Raw genomic sequence first — 25,551 nt, 5'->3', positions numbered from 1 at the left:
ACCCAGGCGCCCCAATAGTACTCTCTCTTAAAGCCCCTTATTTCATTGAGACATTACAATTTTTCAATATATATTAAGATGTTAAGGCAGATTGACCAAAAAAATGATTCTTTGATCATTCAACCAAAAATTTAAGGAAAGGAACAAAAACAGCTAAAATATTAACACTGACATGTCACTGAATAGCAATAAATATGTGTCCCAAAGAAAAATAAAAGAAACTTAACAATGTTAAATATAAACATGTACTTTAATACTGCACACGTAGTTCTGTTCCAACTGGTCACGTTTACTCCCTGGTGTCACACTTGTAACAGAAAATTAATTTTTAAAGACTCATCATTTCATGTTTATAGAGGTGATGGCTCTAATGAAATGTGAACTATACTGAAAAAATTGTTAGTTCTTCACATATCCCTTTTAGGAAAAGTGAAATAGGTGCTCACAAAGAACTGTCAGATTTGTACTAGTCTATTTTCAAAGAACCTGATCCTAAAAGTACCAAAAATAGAGTCAGAGAAGACAGAAATGTAAAACCTGCTGTTATGTTTTACTGCATCTGAAGAGATGCTGATTAATGGACATTGTACAAGAAAACATTTTACAAGAGAGAAGGGCATTACAAATCCCAATTTGGCACAGTGAAAGAAATTCAACAGAGGGAATTCAGTAATTCTTTAACTTAAGAGGTGCAAAGCATAAGGTGCCAAAAATGAAACTGCTGATACATGACTGGCAGTTTACACTTGCCAACTAGTTGTGCTCCGCCCACTCAGTTCACTTACCTATCACATACTCTCTTAATATTTCTCCTAGCACACAAAAAATAAAGAAAGTCACTGAAACTTTAAATCATGGATGAAGCTAAGCTGCTGTCCAATTGAGGACTAAATATTTGCAACAGTTGGTAGTTTTCAAAGTCTTAACTGTGGATGTTCCCAGAACTGGGCCAACCTGTGCAATTGTCATTCCTGCATCCAGCTTCCCTAGACTTTTCAATAAAACGAGGAGCAGCCTGCCCAAGCATTCTAAAAATGCAAGCAAAACAAATACGAAAAAAAAAAAAATTAGTGCAAAACCATAGAACCTCCTCCATTAGTCCGTTTCACTCTCACACAAACATGTTCTAATAAAAGCAAGATGGCTAGAAACTGTCAAAATGGCAAACTGTTTTCAAAGTTTAAAGAGAAAACATATGAAATGGTATCTACTGGTTTTTACAGAGAGATCTGAACTTATCGAAGGGAGAAACTAATCTTCTGTTAGCTTGACTCATTAGAAAATGTAAAAGGAAGAGAGATTTTTAGTACCTCAGTTCCGGTGTCCTGTTTATTGGGGGAAACCAAATTAACAGAGTGAGGAATAAAGACACTGGAGAATGGCAAAAATGGAAAGTGTTAAGAAGGGATACAGGGCCAATAAGGAGAAAAGCAACAGTTAAGCAAGAAACACAGAGGGAAATGTGAGTGTCCTGCCAGATAAGGAGCAGAAGTTGAAGACAAGACTACGGTGAGCAAGAGTCGGAAACAAGAAAAAAAAAAAAAGCCAGCACTCCTAAACCAGAGCCTAGGATGGTGGGTGAGCGAACGCGTTTCCCGGGGTTGGTGCGGAGCTCCGCCGCCGCGTCGGCTCCGGCTGGGCCTAGCCTGGGGACTCGGGCATCTGGATCAGACCCGGACCCCCTCCCCCACGGCCCAAGGGCGCACCTCGCCGCCCCCTCCCCCACCGCCCCGCTCGCCGCGGCCCCCGCCCGCGGCCCCTGCACTCACCAGGCAGAAGAGGTTACAGTGACAATCTTCCAGGCTGGCCCCGTTCGGCACGAAGGAGGAACTCATCGTCCCTCACAGCAGCCGCCGCCGGCGCCACAACCCACCATCCGCCATTACCGCCGCCTCCGACCAGAGAGAGAAACACAGACACCGGGGAGGGCGGGGGGGTGGTGGTTGGGGGAGCGGTGGAAGAGGAGGCCGCCGGGCCGCCCGCCCTCCCCACCCACCCCCCCGCCGCCGCGAGCAGCCCCCGCCGCCCGGCCGGCACCTAGCCGCCCGGGGCCCAGGGCCGGCGGGAGGGCCGCGCCGCGCTTGCCCCGCGGGCCGGACTGCGGCCGCCGCGGAGCCCGCGGACGCTCGTCCCTCTCTGGGGGACAGAGGAGATATGTGCCCCTTCCACAAGAAAAAATAATAAATTAACACAATAAATAATTAAAATGGAGTCCGAAAGGGCAGAGCCCAAGCCCTGGAGGGTTCTCCCGGGCGGAGAGGCGCCCGTAGAGGGGCAGGAAGGGCAAGAACCGGGAGGGAAGCCCAGGCCCCCGGCCCGGCAGCGGCGATGTCCTTAAGCCCAGAATCTCCTCAGTGGCGGAGGTGGTGGCGGCGTCTGCGGGCTCAGACCATTCTCTGGCTGTGTCTTCGTGTCGTCCCTGGGCCAAGCCGGCCTAACGTCTGCTCTACTGCGGCCTCACCGCCCGGACGCCGTAGTCACCCCCATTTTGTGGGCCCAGCGGGCGGTGTTTTTCCCCCTTTAATCCGAATTCACGGGTTTTCCCTTCGCTTTAATGGCGGCCACAGGGACCAGCTCGCCCTCTCTGCTCGCCCATTGGCCGCCTTGAGGTCACGTGGGCCCGGGCTCCGTGGGGAGGAGGAGAGAGAAGGGAGTGAGAGAGGGCCGGGAAGCTTTCGGCGGAGGCGGTGAGCCCTGGGGACCGGACAGCCAGCTGGCGGCTACTAAGATAGCGCCATCTGCTGGGTACCCCAGCCAGTGTAAGATGACCCCGGCCCAGGCCCTATCTTTCTCCTTGCTGGGGAATTTACGGTGCAGGAGGGTTCACATCACAAATCTGAGAATTAAGTGGAAATTAGTTTGATTTCGTCGGAAGAGAAAGTGTTGCAAAAATTCCCAGGCATTTTCGCTCGCAAACCCCTGAGCTTGGGAGTCAGACGATCTGCGATAGAACTTGGAACACTTAAAAGTTGTGAGATTAAGAAAGAAATGCATGAGAAACAATATAGCCTTATGGTTAATAGCCTAGGAGTTAGAGTCGCACTTGCTTGGGTTCAAACCTTGAGTCAGTCAGTTCTTTGTGTCTCAGTTTTCCTCATTTGTAAAATGGGGAAAACATACATACGGGTGTTGTGATAACTGAGTTAATACAAATAAAGCACATAGCCCAGTGCCTGGCACAGATATGCATTGCTAAGAGTTATCTATTATTGTTGTCATCGTTACCTCATAAGATTATTGTGAGGAATTGAACCAGTCAGTGTATGTAAAGTGCCACTAGTGTAGTCTCCGTGAGAACCAGAACTTTGTTTTGCTTACCACTTAGTGCTTAAAAAAAGGTTCCTAGCACACAGTAGGTGCTTGGTATTTGTAAATTTGCAAATGAATGAATGGTAAGAAGTGGGAACCAAGTAAAATGTTACTTCCCTTTCCTATAAAACACTCCGTTCTTTACTAGGTTACACTTCAGTATATGAGTTCAAACATTTTCCCTGAGAGTTTTGGAGAGAGAGACCATGGGAAAGGAAGGAAGAAGGAAGGAAGGAAGGGAAGAAGGAAGGGAGGGAGGGAGAAGTAAAGATGATTTAAAAGTTAGAAACATTAGCGAGTTAGGATTTACCATAATTTGACATCATAGTTGCCTTTGTAATATAAATGATGGACTGTTCCACGTCACTTCCTTTTAAAGATTTTATTTATTTTATTTTTTTTGTTTTTTTTTTTCTTAGATTTTATTTATTAATTTGACAGAGAGAGAAAGCACAAGCAGGGGGAGCAGGAGAGGGAGAAGCAGGTTCCCTGCTGAGGAGGGAGCCCAATGCGGGACTCGATTCCAGGACCCTGGGATCATGACCTGACCTGAAGGCAGACGCTTAACCATCTGAGCCACCCAGGCGCCCCCAGGTCACTTCTTCAGCCATGGAATGAAAAGCATTCCTCATCCACCCATTCGTTCATCTATGATGATTAAGAGCCCAAATCTTGAAGCCAAAGCCTGTAGAAAAAGTTCTGCCATTCGTTTCAAAGTAAAATTTAGTCCAAAATGAAATTAATCTCTCTTACTTTCAGTTTTCTTATTGTAAAATGAGGATAATAAAAGTACTTTTCTCCTAAAGTGTCTGGTGAATGAAACAGTGTAGGTATAGGGCTTGCCACAGTGCTTACTAAATGTTAGCTATTAAAATACTTTTAAAGGGGCGCCTGGGTGGCTCAGTCGTTAAGCGTCTGCCTTCGGCTCAGGTCATGATCCCAGGGTCCTGGGATAGAGCCCCGCATCCGGCTCCCTGCTCTGCGGGAAGCCTGCTTCTCCCTCTCCCACTCCCCCTGCTTGTGTTCCCTCTCTCGCTGTGTCTCTCTCTCTGCCAAATAAATAAATAAAATCTTTTTTTAAAAAAAATAACTAAAATAAAATAAAATACTTTTAAAAATCATTATTGAGCACTTTCGTGCTCAACTGAGTGTTTTCCTGGTCTTTGCTAGGCCTGGGATACAAATATGAATAAGATACCTGTCTGTCCCTCAAGATTCCTGAAGAGAGGCAATAAAGGAAACATTTCGCACAGAATAAGATAAAATACAAAGGAGGTAATTGCTTGAATAAGGTATGTATCAACTATGGCACAATAGGAGCTCTGGAGGAGGAGCACCAAAGTCAGAGAAGGCGTTTTAAAGTAGGTAGCATTTGAAATCAGATTTGAAGTATAAAATGAATTCTTATAAAGCCCTTTGAAGCAGTTAAATCTTATTAAGCCCAATTCAGATCCAAAGGCCACATATCAAAGTCAATTATACAACCAAGACTAATTTAATCCAGGAGCTAAAATCAGTTGAAGTCCATATCCTTTCTAACTGAGTGCCAGCACCAGGAGACAGCAATCCCTAGACCCCATAAGGTAAGAACCCCCTCTCATCTCTCTTTCCCTGGTAGAATCCTCAGACCTTTGTCTCCACTGCTTCTGTCACTCTGAAATGTTCTCCCCCACCTTTTATTTTATCTAAATCATAGCCATCCTCTTTAGAAGTCTTGCCCTCCATTGCTCAGTCCCCAACTTGAGCACCTTCCTCACAACTCCAGAGGCAGGTATAATCTCCCAGAAACCTACCAGGTGCAAAGTAACATTTAATTGACCCTTCATTTGAATATCAGTCTTCTTGAAAAGAAGAGAGAGAGAGGAGATAAGGGAAGAAAACCCAGGGGAAAACATCTCAAGAGAGGATCCTGAAAGAAGCAAGACAGAAAGAGAGGGGTGAAAAAGCAGAAGAGAGAAATTGAGAGAGAGAGAGAGAGAGAATGGAGAAGCAAGTGGAGGAAAAGGACACCAAATGTGGGAGGAATGGAGACATCATGGGAAGAAGAGAAAAGATCAATATCAGCACTCAGAGAACATGTCAGTAACCACCTACCTTCTCTTAAAATACTATTTTGTGCAATTTTAAAAAGTAACGGAAATAAATTAAAACAGTATACACACATCGTCAAAAAAGATACAGAAAAGTATCTTGTTTGGAAGATGCAGTAAAGTATAAAGATGAAAAACATGTAAATGTACATTATTTTAAAAATGTAAAAAATGTCCATAATGTCACCATTCATAATCAACCATCTTTTAACATTCTGATGTTTTTCTTTCCAGACTTTTCCATATATATATATATATCTCCTACACGGTTGAAGTTATACATTTTACTACACATACTCACTATCTAGTGTGTCAGGTCATATATAGACAAGGCATAGGATATACAAGGAGCACATAATCTTGCTACTTACTTCAATTGGATAGTTGGACCAACTGGGATCAAAACTCCACACCACTGCCTAACTCCCTAACTTCCAATTACTCATTAGTAAAATATGTATGCAACAATAGCACCTAAATGTTAGCGTTGTTGTGGCAATTAAAAGAAATAATCTAAGTAAAATAGGAGAGCCAATCAGGAACGTTCAGGTGAATGTCAGACGTTGCCTTGGATAATCACCTATTGTCTTTGACTTTCTAAAACGTGCATTTGCTCAGTGATCTACATTTAAAATTGTTCTTTAACTCCTCCACCCTTTTAAGGACTCCATTCTGAATGGGACAGTGGATGTACCTGGCCTCCAGGAAGGGTGACAGTTACATCGTCTAAGCAGAGAAAGTCCAGGAAAGGGCAATGTCTGACCTTAGGACTAATGTTCCCCACCTGTTCTGAAAAATCCCAGGGTCTAGAGCAGAGGTATCCAGTGGAAATATAATGTTAGCTAAAGAAGTAATTAAAGGGGCTCCTGGGTGGCTCAGTTGGTTAAGCATCTGCCTTTGGCTCGGGTCATGATCCTGGGGTCGAGCTCCCTGCTCAGCAGAGAGCCTGCTTCTCTTTCCCTCTGCTGCTCCCCCTGCTTGTGCTCTCTCACTCTCTCTCTGTCAAATAAATAAATAAAATCTTAAAAAAAAAAAAAATGAATTCTTTGACAGTTAAAGAAAAGTAATTAAAAATTTTTGGTAGCTACATTAAAAAAGATAAATAGGTGAAATTAATTTTAATTATATATTTATCCCAATATAACAAAAATATTATGATTTCACATGTAATCAATATAAAAAATTATTGAGATAGGGATGCCTGAGTGGCTCAGTCAGCTAAGCATCCGACTCTTGGTTTTGGCTCAGGTCATAATCTCGGGGCCTGGGATCAAGCCCCTCGTCGGGCTCCATGCTCAGCACAGGGTCTGCTTGGGATTCTCTCTCTCCCTCTCCCTGTGCCCCCCCCCCACTCGCACACGCTTGCTCTCTCGTTCTCTCTCTCTCAAATAAATAAATCTTTTAAAAAAATTATTGAGATACTTTGCCTTTTTTTTAACCAAACCTTTCAAAATCCGTGTGTGTATTTTCACTTACAGAACATTTCATTTCAGACAAGCCATATTTCAAGTGCCCAATAGCAACACGTGGTCAGTGGCTACTGTGTTGGATAATACACGTCTACAAGAGCTGCAAGTTAAGGACCAATTAAGCTGTGGAGTGAGTGGTCTTGAGCCTGGGGACAATATTGATTTTCTTAAGGTCATGTTAATGGTTTAATGTTGTACTTAATTCAATTTTTTTAAAAAGGCTGAGTGAATGCACAGACACTACTTTGTTGAATATAGAAATAAACAAAGTAAATTAGCAAGTTGAGCCAATTAAGAAAACATTTCAGTTCTAAGTGTCAAATATCCTAAACTGTCTTAAAAGTTGGCCTGACTAGCCATTTTTCTTAGTGGTGTAGCATCTACTCTCAAACTCAAGTTTCTCAATAAATATTTTATTCTAATATTAAATTTGAAATCAATTCCCCCTAATTTCCTCGCTTTGAAATTTGGTTTGTAAACCCTCATAAGCAAATCAGATATCCCCTTCCTCCTATCTTTATTCTACTTGAGCTGGTCATTTGACTGCTCTGGATCTCAGTTTTCTCAATTATGAAGAGATTGGATTAAATAATTGTTATGATTTAACACCTAATATGTAACACTTCATATATGTCAAGCACTGTGCTAAGTATTTTGCATAAATTATCTATTATTCTTTCCACAAGCTTCTGAGGTATTATCCCACTTTTCTAGATTGGGATACTGAGGTTTAGAGAACAGCTTGCCCAAGGTCTATAAAAGTATGCTAACGGAGCTTAATCCATAGTGAGGGGCTCAAGAGAAAATTCCTGCAGGGACAGTTGAAACTAAATCTTGAAGGATGAGTTGAGTTGAGCTTGGAAAAGATTTGGGTGAAAGGGGAAGGAGAGGGACAGAAGGAAGGGTTGGGGAGGCAGTTGGGGGTGGATAATAACTGGAAAGCTTGATGTTGGTAAGAAAAGATATTTGGCTGAAGAAGTAACCCCAAGGCCAAATTATGAAGAGTTTGGATTTCATCCAAAAGAGAATGAGTAACCATTGAAGAACTTTAAACATGAGAGTACCGAGCTAAGATTTGTTTTTAGAAGCAAGGTGCCAGGAGACTTGTTGGGGGCATTATGGAAATCCAGGCAGGAAGTGAGGAGGCCTGAGCTAATTAGGAGGGGCTTATCTAAAGTGGATTGAGGGGCACCTGGGTGGCTCAGTCGGTTAAGCATCTGCCTTCAGCTCAGGTCATGATCCCAGGGTCCTGGGATTGAGCCCCGCATCAGGCTCCCTGCTGGGCGAGAAGCCTGCTTCTCCCTCTTCCCCTGCTCATGCTCTCTCTCTCTGTCTCTCTCTCTCCCTCTTTCAAATAAATAAATAAATAAAATCTTTAAAAAAAGAAGTGAGATTGAGCCCCAAGAGATCGAGCCCCATATCAGGCTCCAGGGTGGGTATGAGCCTGCTTAAGATTCTCTCCCTCTCCCTCTGCCCCTCCCTCACCCCTGAAAGGAAGGAAGGAAGGAAGGAAGGAAGGAAGGAAGGAAGGAAGGAAGGAAGGAAGGAAGGAAGGAAAGAAGGAAGAAAAAATTCTTTCTGCTTCACATTTATTCCCTCTATTAAGGCATCAGCAAGGAAGATAGGGAAATAGAGAAAATTGCTTTTGCAAAATGCTGAGCATTCCTTTCTTACTAAGCAGATGATTTTTGTCAGAACAGCCAATGTTGAGAGAGGAGACAAGTGCAGTTCTCTGAACCTACTCCTCCTGCTAAAAAGTTCCAGACAGGACTTTGATCTCACAGGATAATTATTCCTTCCCAGATATAAACCAGTTTGCAATTTTCTTGTTCCCTTCCCCCAAGAAAAGGTTCACAGGAATTCAAAAGATGTAATGAGCCAATAAAATAGGAAGATTATTCTAGAATGTCTTATTTCTACCATATAGAACTTACATGTATGCAAGGGATTTAATAGTAACATAGATGAAGGTAATAGTTTCATACCATTTCTATCACTAGCTTTGACATTCATTCATCCACTCATTCATTCAATTAATACCTACTGATATTTACTATGAGCAGGGTTCTGTGATAGGTGCTATGAATATAAGGCAATATGCAACAGTCCATTAGAAATAGATCTGATTCTGAAGAAGCTTATTAATTCTCAGACAGTAAGATACGTTAAATAACTGTAAGTTGGGTTTGAAAATGCCTAACATGGGTGTAGACAAAATATTGTGGAATTGAAAGATGGGGCTACCCCAAGTAATGGGGAACAAAAGGTTAGTGGAGTAAAACTTTGCATTTAAAGTGGGCAATAATTTGTGCATAAGATTTGGACCTGCAGAGATTTGGGGAAGAGCAAGTTAGGCCACTGTTTCCCAAACTAGACTTTGAAAACAAGGTTCTGAAGAATATGGGAAATTCCACATAAAAAGCATTCTTGGTTGTGCTGGTAACTGGCCTGTTTGTTCTCAAATTGATTTCCTTCTCTCCCTTTGCCATGTTTTGTATTTCAAGAGGTTGCTCCTTTCCCTTATCAATTTCCTTGTGGTTTTGTTTGGCCAATGAAGGCAAGGGCGGCAGATGAGGGGCCACGGAGAGGGTGGGTCTTTCCTCCTCCCTGTACTTCAGACAGTATCTCCAGTAGTGGCTGCATCCTCTGTGGCTCCAACTGCAGAGGGACAGTTCCTCTCTCGGTGGTCCCAGCTTCTGCTGGGTAGTCCTGGCTCTTGGGCCCTGCGTTTCATATCTACTGATGCATATTAAATACCTTGAAACTTCACAGCTTAAAACAACAAATATTTTATTATCTTGCACAATTCCTGAGGTTTAGTAATCTGAGAATGACTTAGCCAGGTGATTCTGGCTCAAGGTCTCTCATGAGGTTGCAGTCAAGATTTGGCTGGGGCTACAGTTAGCTCAAGGCCAGAGTAGGGCTGAAGAGTTCACTTCCAAGTTCATTCACATGGTTGTTGGCAGGACACAGCTCCTAGCTGGCTATTGGCCAGAGACTTCATTATTCTGCCAGGTGGCCTCCTCATAGCTGCATACAACATGGCAGCTTGTTTTTCCAACAGGAAGTACCCAAGAGATAGAGATACCAGAATGGAAGCTGCAGTTTTTTTAATACCCTAATCTCAGAACTAACATACCATCACTTCTGCCACATGCTGTTGGTAACACAGACTAACTGTGATACAGTGTGGGAGGGACACCAACAGGCAAGGATAATTGAGGGCTCTCTTGGAGTCTGGCTACCACAGTCCATCCTCTGGTGCCCAATGATTCATGTCCCTCTCACATGTAACATATACTTGCTTTCTCCTGAAGTCACCAAAAGTCTCTTACAGCATGAGCTTGAAGTCAGCATGTCATCATCTAAATCAAGTTCCTGTGCAGTTGAGGCTCCCTGCGTATAGCTCCTTAAGTATATCTCCTTGAGAACAGTCCTTCTCTCCGTAGCAGCTAAAGCAACAACTAGCTGCCCTCCATTCACCCAATATACAATGGCAAGACAGGCATAATTGGATAACTGCTATAGATATTCCTGCTTACAAAGAGGGAAAATGGCAGGCACAGAGGAGTCAGTGGTCCATTGTAGTTCCTAAATCCAGCTGAGCAAATGTTGAAATTTCCTTGATTAAGTCTCTAGGTCTCGGAATAATTCTCCCTGGCTCTGAGCTTCATGTTCTGTGGTCTTGGTTCTGACTTCTGAGTCATCCTCCCTTTTTCATGAAAGCTAGCCTATGTTTACAGCTGAGGAGTTTTCTCAGCCTACTTCTTGCCAGTAGAACTTTGAGAAACTAAAGGCCTTTTTTCATTTTGTACTATCTCTATCTGTTTTGGTCCAAGATGGCGATGTTTCTGCATATACACTTCCTTTAAAAATTTTATGAGTTTTCTGTGAATCTTATTGGATTCACTCCAATTAGACAAAAGCTACACCTACAAATATCTTTCTGATGAGATAGCTGAGGGATCATGACCTTAAGCTTCCTAGATGCTTCATCATTTTATTGAGAGACTATGTGTGACATACCTGTAATCTCCTGAGAGGACATTTTATCTGAACAGAATAATACTCTGACACACAACCTTAAATCTTTGTGAGACTTTGACAAAAGATTTTACAGTCACACCATTGGCTTCATCTTTGGACTGTGTTTTATTGGCAATGCCCTGGACGTGATCTGTGCTCAGAAGCGGTATCTTAATGTTACCATTGTTTACTATTTGGAGAGACGAGAATTTTCCAAATCAGCAAATCCCTTTTGTTGAAAGTTCTTCCTTTATTTTACCCCTCTCCTCTCACATGTTCCTATAGGCAACAAGAAGAAAGCTTTGCCTGGAAATCTCTTTTGCTAGATCACCCAGTTCATTAGACACATTTTCTACCTTTTAGTTACGGAAGGCAACAAATGTTGCTGAACTTTTTGCCACTGTTTAATAAGGATCCCCTTTCCTCTAGTAGCCAATAACATAACCTCATTTTCTTGCAAGCCTTCACCTGCAGCCTTATCAAAGATCATGATACCTCTATTAATGGTTTCTTCAAGTACTTTGGACTTTCACTAACACTGTCTCCAGAGTCCAGCCCCCAGTTCCAAAGTCACTTCTGCATTTTAGGATTCTGTTACAGGAGAATCTCACTTCCACGTAACAATATCTACATTAATTTCTATTTCTATGTAACATATTATTCTGAAACTTAGCAGTTTAAAACAACAAATGTTTATTATCTCACACACTGTCTGAGGATCAGGAATCCTGGGACCTTGCTTGGCTATGTGGTTCTGGCTCAGGCTTTCTCATGAGGAAGCAATCAGTTAAAATGTCAGCTAGAACTGCAGTTATCACAAGGCTTAACTGGGGCTGGAGAATCTACCAAAAAATGTATTACCACATCTGGGCCACACTACCTCCTCCCTTGGTCCCTAGAGTCTAGGGAGTAGCATCTCCCTCATATTGCTCATCTGTGGGCTATCGCACTATTACTCTTTGAATTCCTCTAAAATGTTAAAAACTGGGTTCTCATGTCAGATTCCTTTTATTGATTCCCTGGCATAGGTGCTGTTTTCTGTTCTGGATCCTGATTCATATGTTAATCAACTAAGTCTTGTTGAGTTGAACAAAGTTTTGTTTGAGGTGAACAGATTTCTTTACTGTGGGACTTTTCAGAGCCCTCAATATGCTAAATACAAGGTAAATCTCCCTGAGAAATCTACAACAGACAGCATTTCCCAAATTCTTTTGATCACAGACCCTACTTTTGTTTTGTTTTGGTTTTACATGCACCTAATAGCTAGGATGCAAAAACCATGAATTAGAAACATCATAGTTCAATTTGACTGGAACAATGAGCTTGTAAAGGAAAGCAGTAGAAAACATGGTGAGAACAGGGTGGAGGCTGAATCACATAGGGTGAGGTGTTTGAACTTGATCCCATAGGCACTGGAGAATCACTGAAGTTTGCCTCCTGTTGGGCACAAAGTCCGAATTGTTGAGCTGAACTGTTTAATCATAGCAATACCCTTTATTTTCCTTTTATATGCAGACTTACCTAGTACAATTAGTGAAATAGAGAAAAGAGAATTGCATTTCCGCAGGAGGAAAGAAAATGCTTCAACATATGCCCCTAAAAAACAGCTTTGTCAGGGAAGTTAAAAGATAGAGGAATTCTTTTGAAAAGAATGGGTGATAAGAAAAGAAGATGGAAGTATATCTCAGGAAAATAATGAGCTAGTAATTAGGAAGAGAATAGACAGCTTTTCAGAAAAGCAATATTTAAATGTTAGTGTGTACATGAGTTACCTATTTCTGCAAAACAAATTATCCCCAAACTTTGTGGCTCAAACAATAACATCTCTCATACTTTCTGTGGCTGTTTGGTTCTAGCTTAGAGATTCTCATGAGGTTAAGTCAGAAGTCTCATGAGGTTAAGTCATCTGAAGACTTGACTTAGGCTACCAATCTGCTTCCAAGGTGGCTCAGTCACACAAATGGCAACTTAGTGCTGGCTATTGGCAGGAGACCTCAGTTTCTCTTCACATAGGTTAATTTTCAGGGGTCCTTGCATTCATGGTGACTACCTTTCCCCAGAGCAAGGGATCGAAGGGGCCATGGCAAAAATTATAATGCCTTTTATTGTTTAGCCCCAGAAGGCCTCCATTGTCACTTCTATAGTAATCTGTCACAAAAATCAGCCCTGATTCAATGTAGGAGGGGAATACCAAGATATGAGGATCAGTCTAGGCTATCTTGGAGGATAGCTACCAGAGCATATTTTCTATCTTTCTAGATGCCTCTGTTAATACTCTTCCCCTCAAACAAAGCTACTTTCAAAATAGATACATCTTGGATAGCCAAATCATGTAGCCATACTGAAAACATCATATTGTCTGGTCAAATTGCAAAGAATTTCAGTGCAAGGTTAGCCAGTCTTCTAGATTCCTATTTTCAAAAAACGTATGGGATTTCCTATTGCAAAAGTTAAGCAAGTCAGGAATCTCTCAAGAATAAAGATTTATCTGAAGGCTGAAAATTCATCATTGATAAAGAAAAGTAGTTTGTGGTACCAGTTATTTTATTCCTCTATTCATTGTAAACAAATTCATCTTTTGGGCAGGCAGGTATATATAATATCTGACAGGCTTGATTTTAGAAGGCATCTTTTTAAAAACATGAAAATTATATAAATAATCTGTAACTTTTTTTCTTTTAAAAGCCCAAACTGGGCGCCTGGGTGGCTCAGTCGCTAAGCGTCCACCTTTGGCTCAGGTCATGATCCCAGGGTCCTGGGATAGAGCCCCGCGTCGGGCTCCCTGCTCCGCGGGAAGCCTGCTTCTCCCTCCCCCAGCCCCTGCTTATGTTCCCTCTCTCGCTCTCTCTCTCTCTCTCTGTCAAATAAATAAATAAAATCTTAAAAAAAAAAAAAAGCCCTGCATTCATTCAAAATCTGTATCTTTTAATGTGGGATAAGTTCCTAAAAGTATATGACCAGAATAAATGTTAACATTTTAATTAATAAAAAGACTTATATTCTTCTTACAGGAACAACTTGACCTTTATATAGTTCTTCTCTGTGAGACTATTCCAAAGGTAAATTACTGCCCTTTCCCTCAATGATGTGCCAAAGAGAGGCAGTATGGTATATGAAAAGCATAAACTTTGGAATTAAAGATTTCTATCCTGACTCTGCTAGCCATGTGACCTTGTGCAAGTTACCAAACTTCTCCAAACCTCTGTTTACTAATCTGTAGAAATGGGGGTAATATAACCAAACTGAGGATTAAATGATATAAAATAGAGTACATAGCAAAATACCGGCTCAGTGAATGATAGTTACTATTAACAATTTGGGCAAGCAATGCTACTACCCATGAGTTCACCTTTCAGTCTTCAGTTCTTATCTACTCCTGGTGCTACATAGCATCTGTGATTAGTGACTTTTTTCAAGTTTTTATTTTCATTCCAGTTCATTAGCATACAGTGTTATATTAGTTTTAGGTGTACAATATAGTGATTCAACAATTCCACACATCACCCAGTGCTCTTCTTGACAAGTGAACTCCTTAATCCCCATCACCTATTTAACCCATCCCCCCATCTGATAACCATCAGTTTATTCTCAATTAAGAGTATGTTTCTTCGGGGCGCCTGGGTGGCTCAGTCAGTTAAGCGGATGCCTTCGGCTCAGGTCATGATCCCAGGGTCCTGGGATTGAGCCCCGCGTCAGGCTCCCTGCTCAGTGGAGAGTCTGCTTCTCCCTCTCTCTCTGCCTACTTGTGCTCTCTCTCTATCTCTCTGTCAAATAAATAAATAAAATCTTTAAAAAAAAAAAAAGAGTATGTTTCTTGATTTCTCTATTATTTTTCTCCCTTTGCTTGTTTGTTTTGTTTCTTAAATTCCACATACGAGTGAAATCATATGGTACTTTTTCTCTGACTGACTTATTTCACTTAGCATTATACTCTCTAGCTCCATCCACATGGTTGCAAATGGCAAGATTTCATTCTTTGTTATGGCTGAGAAATATTCCTGTGTGTGTGTGTGTGTGTGTGTGTGTAACATCTTCTTTATCCATTCATCAATTGATAGACACTTGGGCTGTCTCCTTATCTTGGCTATTGTAAATAATTCTGCTATAAACATAGGGGTGCACGTGTCCTTTTGAATTCGTGTTCTTGTATTCTTTGGGTAAATACCCAGTAGTGTGATTGCTGGATCATAAGGTAGTTCTATTTTTAACTTTTTGAAGAACCTCCATACTGTTTTCCACAGTGGCTGCACCAGTTTGCATTCCCACCAACAGAGCACTTGGGTTCCTTTTTCTCCACATACTCTCCAACGCTTGTTGTTTCTTGTGTTTTTTATTTTAGCCATTCTGACAGGTGTGAAGTGCTATCTCATTGTAGTTTTGATTTGCATTTCCCTGATGATAAGTGATGATGAGCAACTTTTCATGTGTCTGTTGGCCATCTGTATGTCTTCTTCTTTTTTAAAAAAAAGATTTTATTTATTTATTTGTGAGAGAGAGAAAGAGAGCAAGCACATGAGCAGGGGGAGGGGCCGAGGGAGAGAGAGGGAGAAGCAGACTCCCTGCTGATCAGGGAGCCTGAGGTGGGGCTCAATCCCAGGACCCTGAGATCATGACCTGAGCTGAAGGCAGACACTTAACCAACTGAGCCACCCAGGTGCCCCCATCTGTATGTCTTCTTTGGAGAAATGTCTGTTCATGTCTTCTGCCCATTCTTAATTGGATTATTTGTTTTTTGGGTGTTGAGTTTTATATATATATAAAACTCAACATATATATATATGGATATATATATATGTAAATATATATATATATATATAAATAATTCTGCTATAAACATAGGGGTGCACGTGTCCCTTTGAATTCGTGGTCATGATGAATTACAATCCATATATATATATATATATATATATATATATATATATATCCCTTTATCAGATATGTCCTTTGCAAATATCTTCTTCCATTCTGTAGGTTGACTTTTAGTTTTGTTGATTGCAGAAGCTTTTTATTTTGATGTAGTCCCAATAGTTTATTTTTGCTTTTGTTTCCCTTGCCTCAGGAGACATATTGTGATTAGTAATTTCAAAATGTTGAAAGAAAGGAACTACAAAAATAACAATGATTTAAAAGCTTAATTTATGGTTGTGTTACTCCTTACTTTTCAGTTTTCTCTGGATGCAAAGCAGTGTATTCAATACTCAACTCAAACATGAACTAGACATTTTTTAAAATCTGCCTTTTTTCATAATAATGACCTTCAAGAAAAATAAGACACTGCAACACCACAAAATGATCATTACATTATAAATCTGGGCTTAATTTTCCCAAAATTGGGCTTTGGAAAATAAATGTTATAAATCTTGAGACATTTTGAGAAGTATTGAATAAACTTCGGAAATTCACCTTTGTAAGACTCTTTTCCTCTATTTTCCAGATGGAAAGGGGAGAAGAATAATACTTTCTAAAATCTTTTTCAAGTTCAAATGCATAATGGCCATGATCAAAAAGATGAATTACAAAGAATAATCAGGAATCTAAATATGTACACATTTTGAATCAGTACTAAATGGGCTTGACAATTTTAGATGCAAAACTATTTCATACTTTGCATATATTTATACCTTTTATATACTTTAAAAAACTTAAATAAGAATAATACTTAGAAAATACACAAAATGAGCAGGTCTCCTTTTAAGAAAGAAAATATGAGTAAACCAGATTAAGAATCTATGATTTTGGGGAGCGCCTGGGTGGCTCAGTTGGTTAAGCATCTGCCTTCGGCTCAGGTCATGATCCCAGGGTCCTGGGATCGAGCCCCGCATCGGTTGCCCTGCTCAGCAGAGAGCCTGCTTCTCCCTCTCCCACTCCCCCTGCTTGTGTTCTCTCTCTCTCTCTCTCGCTGTCTCTCTCTGTCAAATAAATAAATAAAATCTTTAAAAAAAAGAATCTATGATTTTTTAAAACATAATTTACAAAGCAGCTACAGATTTTTTTTTTTTATTAAAAACCATTAACACAAAGTATTAGTCTTGGCTTATATTCCTTTGTGCAATTCAGTGATGACTCATAAAGGACCACAGCCTATCTGGATATAATGGAATGCCATGTAGCTACCAAAAATGATAAGAGCCTCACTTAGATCTGTACATGGAAATGTGTATGAGTAATATAAACAGGAAAGAAGAGACACAAAATAGCACACTCTGATTAAACTATGGAAAACATATGCCTCTATAATGTAGTACAGTGGAAAGGGCAGTGGGAATCAGAAGAGCTGAGTTCTAGTTGTGACACTTGGCTGGGTATTGATATCTCAGCAATTTATCTGCTCATTCTCAGTTTCCTCAGGCGTGAAATGAAGAATTTGACCTAGAATCAGTCTATAAAGAAGGCATTCTCAGTGCTAAAGTTTAGTGATTCCATAGTTCAAAAATGTGGAGGGACATAAATATAGTTGATTGTTTATTACCTTCTTTCCCATAAAGTTGTTTAAGTTAATAACAATTTTATTCTTTTCTTTTTTTAAAGATTTTTATTTATTTATTTATTTATCAGAGAGACAGAGAGAGCACAAGCAGGGGGAGCGGCAGGCGGAGAGAGAAGCAGGCTCTCCACTGAGCAAGGAGCCGGATGCTGGACTCGATCCCAGGACCCTGGGATCATGACCTGAGCAGAAGGCAGATGCTTAACCGACTGAGCCACCCAGGCGTCCCTTTTATTGTCTATTTCACCCTCCAGAACATAAATTCCTTGAAGGCAGAGAGTACCATGTATATAATTACTCAATAAATACTTGCTGAATAAAAGAGTAAGTGAAAATTATATTGAATCTTATAGACAGAGTCAAACATCTTTTCTGGTATATTTCTACGGCCTTGTAGTTCAGGCTAATTTAGCAGGAAAGGCCCTTACAGACCCTCCTGCTGTGTTTATGATAAGATTAACTGATTAACTTAAGAAATTATTCCTATGACTGCTCTCCTTTCAGCCTACTACTAAAGTATTTCCTCATAAATTTTGCTTCCCTTCTATTCAGAAATTCTTCTTTCTTTGATACAAATGAAGCTAGAAGAAAGAGATGATTGTCTGTGCTTTATTCTCAGTTCTTTCTGAGTTACTTGTATCCAGATATTTGATTATTAATTTGATACAGTGGTTAAGTAGCCATTAGCTCTTTTTTTTTTTGCAACTTTGGTTTACAAACTTGGCTGAAGTTAAATGATACCAAACACCTCTTTCAAAACTCTTGGGTGATGGGACAGAGGTGAGGGTCAGAGCCGGGGAGGAGCGTTCACAAGGCCAACAATTAGCAATGTGATCTCTATCCCAACACCTGTGGTTTTTACCAGCTTTAGAACTACTCATCTCAGCCATGGGGCTCCAACACATCTCCCTCTGAGCAATAATACTTGAATCTGCTTCCCTTAAAAGTAATAGCATTTCGCATTTGTAGAGCAATTAAGAGTTTACAAGATGCTTTTTATCCCCATGATCTTACTTAAATCTTATTTAATCTCTTTATTCTCATGCAGGTTATTTATTACACATTTTTTCTAGGAGAACTAAGGGGAAAGCTTGAGTAAGACGTGGGAAAAGGAAGTTCACAGTGAGTTATGAACTGATGCAATGGTAACACTGTAATCATGATGAAACCAAAGCTGTTTCAGCTGGCCGAGGTTCTTCACTCTGGATAGAGTTGATTTGTTACCTTCTGAGGGCTGATGTTCTCCTTTGTCCTCTACTGTCTGGCATCCATAATTAGTTGTGTTGGAAGGCTGACACTACTACAAAGGGCATGTAGGATCTACTTGTCTCTCAGTCTCATTGGTAGCTGGCTCTGTCTTCCTTGCAAGCTGGAAACTGGCAGTTCTTCATCTCATTTCTCCCCTCCAGTTTATCTATTAGCTTGGCCTTATCGCCTGTTAGGGGCCTATTGCTGCCTAAGAAATAAATGATTCTTCCTTTTGTTATGACATCTCCCCTCTAAATTATTTTTCCTATTCTCTTGACCTCAGACTATTTCTATCTTTTCCTTTTGTTGCTTTTGTTTTTCTGATATTTCCTGCAACTGTACTTGTTGATTCTCTTTTCATCTTGTATGTGGGCAACTGATAACCTGTTCGGTCCCATTATCTCAGCTTCATGATTCCACCCACTTTCTTGGGTATTAATCACTCAGGAGCCCTGGGGAACTGTGACTTCCCAAGGTCATCTCATTACATTTTTACCAAGGCCAGCCCAATACCTTAGGGACCCTGGTAATAAAATAATAATAACAATTACCATTATTGAGTACTTACTGATGTGTACTGCCAGGCAATTTACACAAATGATTCTATTTAATCCTCCACACAACCTTATGAGGTCGAATTTGAACAGGTAGGTCAGCAGAGGCTTTATTTGCACGATTGTAAATAAAACCACATACAAAAGATAGTGCCTGGGTATGTTAGCGTATAGGACTAGTCCTATAGAGTAAGACCCACATGCTCTCAGGACACACTTAATGGAGATTGTACCATATGTAGAAAAAACTTACCCTGAGTGGAGAGAGAGATAAATCCTGGTGTATGTTTACTAAATCTAGAGACTGCAAATAAAACCTATCCTAATATTTCTTATGGAAGTTAGTTACATTGGTAGCCTTCAATCAACCATACCTCCTGCCATTACACCCTTATATAGTCCCTCTCCTCAAGGCTGGGCCTATCACTTGTTTCTAAGAATAGAATACAGTAGAAGTGACACTGTGCCTGTTCCAGGCCTAAGCCTTTTTTTTTTTTTTTTTAAGATTTTATTTATTCATTTGTCAGAGAGAGAAAGAGAGAGAGAGCACAAGCAGGGGGAGCAGCAGGCAGAGGGAGAAGCAGGCTCCCCACCGAGCAAGGAGCCCGATGTGGGACTCGATCCCAGGACCCTGGGATCATGACCTGAGCCGAAGGCAGATGCTTAACAGACTGAGCCACTCAGGCATCCCCAGGCCTCAGCCTTAAGAATGTCTGGCAGCTTCCATTTTTATGCTTCTAGGAGCCCTGAGCACCATTGTGTAAGTTCACATGGAGGGGGAAAAGCCCTGGGACTACATGGTAGGAAAGAGAGACCTTACCTCGCCAGCATCCCAGCTGAGTCTGGCCTTCCAGACATGCCCAGCGAGGGGTCAGATACATGAGTGAAGCCATCCTGGAAATTTCCAGCCTCAGCTGCCGGCTGACTGCAGCCATGTGAGAGACCCAGAGGAGACCAGCAGAACTGACAAGAAGAGCACCAGCCATACACTCATGGGAAATTAAAAAAAAAAAAAAGATTGCTGTTTTAAGCCACTGTCTTTTAGGGTGGTTTAGTAAGCAGTAATAGATAACCAAAACACTACTAAGATTAATAATGTTAAAGATTATGGTTACTTTGGAGTCCCACTAGATAATATTCAGTCAAGAGGCTTAAGAATAACAGAATCCTATCTTAGACCACAGCCACCCCCTGCCCCCCATCCCCACTAAGGTCTGGAGGGAGAAATATATACAAGAGACAGAGGCAAAAGAAAACAACACTTGCATTTTAGCTAGGCTTGCTCTCTCTGGTAAGGTAGTCTGAGGACACATGCCTAGAGCTAGAGGCTTACAGGGCCTTTTTTATTTTAAATTTTACAGAATAAAATTTTTAAAATATTTAGCTCCCAGGAAAGCCAGGAACCTGCCTAATCAAAATGGACACTAGCTGAACCAAGCTGTACCTTTACAGTGTAACTCCAACCTGGTTGTTCCCTCTTTCTAAGCCTGCGGGCAGGCCTGGGTTGGAGTGTCACTCAGTACTATGGGGACAAAGACAGAAGAGCCCAGAGAGATCCATACCCATGTGTGATCCAAGCACATCGGGCATGATCTTGACTGCAGGGGAAAATGACCTGGTCAATGTCTTGGAATCTAACCAACCAAGTTAGCCACTTCTGTCATGGAGGGTAGGGGAAACATGAAGGGTGATAAGGAAGAAACTGTGGAAGTGTCCCCTTCCCTGGACCCTTTACATAATATCTCATTTAATCCTCACAGTAACTCTGAAAGGTAGAAATTTTTCTTGCCATATTACCCATGAGAAAATTAAATACTAGAGAGGCTGAATGACTTGCATTAGGAATTACACGGGGTGGGTTGGAGGAGGTGGAAAAGGAGAGATGATTTTTTGAGTATAGCACATTGTGAAGTCACTTACATTGTCATCTCAGTTGTTTTCTGTTCAAGTGAAAAAACAAAGTCAAAGGAAAGTTCTGTACTGTTAGAGGCGCCCAAGGAAATAGGGCCCAAAGTCACCCTTTTTTGTGGCTTGATTATTGCACAGGTGGGAAGAAGGCATCTCTTTCTACTTCAGCAGAGAAGTAGCTGCACACCAGCTGTGGTTGGTGATCTGAGTCAGTGTAGAGCCACTCAGAAATGCATGTGAAACCTCCCTTCCCCCCATAAATCCTTGAGAGATACAGAAGGGACCTGAGGTTCTAATGACCTCCTTGTAGAGGCTGTTACTGTCCATACTATCCATCTGTATTGTCGAACTAGAGCGGCTGAGAGAAATGTCTGCTACACAAACATCACATCTCTGACAGAAAACTCTATATTTGCTCCACCCCCACATGCTCCATTCAAGTTCCCAGAAGTTTGCAATTATCCTCAAAAGATGTTTCCAGACAAATCTTACTCAGCTTTGGTTTTCAGTAGGATAAGATTATTTTGTTTTGTTTTGTTTTCATTTCTTTGAACTTGGCTGACCATTTTCAATCCACCCTAGGTTGGTGTGCAAAGGCCAGTCATGAACCACTTACCTGTTCCCATTCACTTTTCCCCTGCTTGTTCTTTCTCTCCTAATCCTTGATTCTTGGCCCTATATGCCAATTTGATATCTGCATCTCTCTCTTTCTTTGGGTCAACCCCACTTCATTCTCCAATGGGTTTTACTTTCTCCTTCAGGCCGCCTGGATTTTGACCTCATTTTTTTTTGATAAGGTTTTTTTTTTTAAGAATTTTTATTTATTTATTTGACAGAGAGAGAGAGAGCACAAGCAGGTGGAGTAGCAGGTAGAGTGAGAGGGAGAAGCAGGCTCCCCGTTGAGCAAGAAGCCAGATGTGGGGCTCAATCCCAGGACCCTGGGATCATGACCCAAGCCAAAGGCAGTCGCCTAACCAACTGAGCCACCCAGGCACCCCTGGACTTTGACCTCTTGTCCAGCTTTCAGTTAGACTAATCCCTTTGGCTTGGTATCCTATATTGACTTTGCTGAAAACCTTCATATCAAGCCCCAGTACTGCAGAATTTCACCAGCCAACTGCACCTGGGTGGTACCTGGTGGCACGTATTGTCCAAGCCCTATTCCTGGGGAAAGAAAACTATCTGACAAAAACAACGGCAGAAGAGAGGGAAGAGTTGTTTTTAACCTGCACTTGCTGTCACTGCCAGCCAAATTTCTACCTGCCCGCCTCTGCACCATTTTTCTTCTGGCTCCAAGAGATTTAGGAAGGATAAAAAAAAAAAAAAAAAAGATATATATATATATATATATATATATATATATATATATATATCCTTGGTTACAACAATTTTGGAAACTGTTTGGCAGTATCTACTAAAACTGAACATATGCACATACTTTTACTAAACAATTCTACTCTTAGATACATTCACAACAGAAATGCATACATATGTTCACCAAAAGGCATGTACAAGAATGTTCATAGCGGGACTATTCATGATAGCTAGAAACTGGAAACAATCCAAATGTCCAAGAGCAGTAGAACGGATAAAGAGTAGTAGATTCATACAATGTGCTAATATAACAATGAAAAAGAACAGACTCCTGCTATGCATGACAATGTGGATAAATCTTACATACACGATGTTGACCCAAAAAAGCCACACACAAAAGAATACATAATATATATTCAATTTATATAAAGTTCTAAAACAGACAAAACGATTCAGTTTTGTTAGAAGTCAGAAGAGTGATTACCATATGGGGAGTGGTAACCAGGTGGGGACACTGGATTGGATGCTGATAATGTTTGTTTCTTAATCTGGGTACTGATTAAACTAGTGTGTTCACTTTGTGAAAATTCATCCAGCTGTACACTTGTGATTCATGTGTTTTCCTGTATATGGTCTACGTGAATAAAGTGAATGACAGAAAAATTTCCCTGCTTTCTCCTGAAAATGTAGTTATAAAGGACACTTAAGTTTAGTGGCTGAGTAAATGGGTTTCCTTGTGTTCCCACTTGTCATTTTGAAAAACCTAGCAATTCCTATTAATCTATAAAACCTATAGATTCCTCTGCTACAATGAAGACATCCTCCCCACCCCACCCCCACCTCCAAGTGGACATCATGGTCTTTGGCAGGACATGATCAGTGGTATGGCACATGGCCAACACTACACAGGTCTCCACCTCTTGGTTCCCAGGTGGAATGGAAGAAACATAATTGTGGACCTACCTCTAAGAAGGAGTCAGGGGGTATTCTGGGATGAGTTAACCAGTTGGCTGGATAAGACAGCTCGCAGGCTGCAGAGCATGGGGCCACAGCGAATTTGGATACCGTCAAGGGTTAAAACTGTAATAGACAACCACAGAGATTATCTTACTGAATTACATGGCCAGTGACACTAGGCAGAGAATTAAAGGCTAGGTTTAGGACAACAGGATGGAAACAGAGACCATCAGGACAGATCAAATAGTTTGGTTTAAAAAAAAAAAAAAGAGCATGGGAATGAGCAGCCACAGGCTTTTAAAAAATTTTATTTATTTATTTGAGTGGGGAGGGGCAGAGGGAGAGAGAGTCTTAAGCATACTCTGCACTGAGTGCAGAGCCTGATACAGGGCTCAATCTCACAACCCTGAGATCAAGACTTGAGCTGAAACCAAGAGTCATGCACTTAACAAGCTACACCACCGAGGCTCCCTTACAGCCATAGGCTTTTTTTTTTTTAAGATTTATTTATTTATTTATTTGACACAGAGAGACACAGTGAGAGAGGGAACACAAGCTGGGTGAGTGGGAGAGGGAGAAGCAGGCTTCCCGCGGAGCAGGGAGCTGGATGCGGGGCTCGATCCCAGGACCCTGGGATCATGACCTGAGCCGAAAGCAGCCACTTGAAGACTGAGCCACCCAGGCGCCCCAGCCATAGGCTTTTAATAGGGCCTTTACAACCTCTATGAATTGGGAAAGAACTATGAAAGAGCTGAACTGTTCTAGACAAAAATCCTATACACTTTCTACTACTATCCAGCTTCCCTTTCTGGGATCTTTGTTTTGGTGACATCCCTCACTCACATTCTACCTCCCAGCTTCTAGGATTTTGGTTCCTTGAACATTTCTCAGCCCTTCTGGCTTCTATAATTTGGGCATTTCCCATCATCTGGGCTGAGAAATCCCACACTTCAGCCAATGGCCTCCTGCCCCCAAACCCTGACTCTCCTAGCCCCTTATAGGTCAACAATACTCCTCTCCTTCAGTCACCATCACCCTACTAGGGTGGGGATTCTGGATAGAAAGAAAAAGAGCAGCTGGAACCAAGCAAGCCTATCTCCTCAGAACTCAAGATCATGTCTTTGTTGCTAGAGCCACCACACACCTTCTCTGATACTCTGTCCCTGGTACAGTCTGTCTCCTTTTGGACTGTGTTGTTGTACTTGGCAAACCCATGTTAATTGGCATGGAAATTTATAATGAGGTCCACTAGTGTCTGTCTGCCATGTTGGGAATTCCTCCAGGCTATAGTTCCTTCCCGTCCCCTTTGCTTCAACTTATTCATTAGCCCCCTTGTTTTCCCACTTATATTGGTTCCACACCTTGGCACCACTCTAGGACAATGACGACAATAGGTGCTCTGTTCTGGTCCCTGTAGGATGCTACCCTACTTGGCCACCTTTGTCCTATTTTATCCTACCAGGATAGAATAATCAAAATTCTCTTTGATTCTATAGTATTTCTTGCTGTTTACGTGGCTATTTGACATTCTCTTTCTTAAAATGTTGCAAACTGAGATCTGAACCAACAGCAGCAATACAGGGTAGTGGAAGTCTGTATTTTGGAAACTGATAAAATGGGATTGAATTCCTGAATCTATCTATCACCTGCTAGCTAGGAGACTTTGGGCAATTTACTTGACCTTTTTAAGCCTCAGTTTTCTCATCTGTAAAATAGTGATCTAGTCTTGAATAGTTGTTGGGAACATTAAATAATATCGTGTGAGGACAATATCTGTTCATATAAACTACGAAATAAATGCTGGTTGTTATTGTTAGAAGATTTAAGAACCGGCATTAACTACCTTCTAATTACTGAACAGCATTAAGAAGTCCAGCCGATCTGAAAAAGAAATGCATTTGCTGAGAAGAAAACAAATGAATCCGTCTACCAAGAGAAGCATACACAGCAAGCTCTGCAAAGAAGCACATTCTGAGGTGCAGAAGAACGCAATTCAAGAATACAAATTAAGCACCAAAATTACATTGTGTATTTAAAAACACAAATATTAAGAAATTGATAGAATCAAGAAAAAGTCACAGTCCTAAGATAGTACTGATCTCAGTAAATGACTTTTGACTGTGGAAGGACCTAAAAGAATTTGGCTCCAAAGTAGTACATGTTTGGTCTACCTATAAAGAATTCTAGAAAGA

The 25,551-nt window shown here is 41.2% G+C and overlaps 1 protein-coding gene across 1 annotated transcript in view; it reads right to left on the bottom strand.

The window, feature by feature from the left end:
- Nucleotides 1–1,978, bottom strand: part of MED13 (mediator complex subunit 13) — a 101,820-nt gene extending 99,842 nt beyond the window's left edge. Inside the window, exon 1 of the mRNA XM_032429302.1 lies at nucleotides 1,770–1,978. Within this exon, the coding sequence (XP_032285193.1) occupies nucleotides 1,770–1,835 (66 nt within the window). The 5' untranslated portion in view covers nucleotides 1,836–1,978. The remainder of the gene's footprint in view (nucleotides 1–1,769) is intronic.
- Nucleotides 1,979–25,551: the final 23,573 nt, after the last annotated feature.

Source organism: Phoca vitulina, unplaced genomic scaffold (assembly GCF_004348235.1).
Source record: "Phoca vitulina isolate PV1807 unplaced genomic scaffold, GSC_HSeal_1.0 scaffold40, whole genome shotgun sequence".
Classification (NCBI taxonomy): domain Eukaryota; kingdom Metazoa; phylum Chordata; class Mammalia; order Carnivora; family Phocidae; genus Phoca; species Phoca vitulina.
The sequence above is the reverse complement of the archived record's forward strand: the minus strand, read 5'-3'. Positions and strand labels throughout refer to the sequence as shown.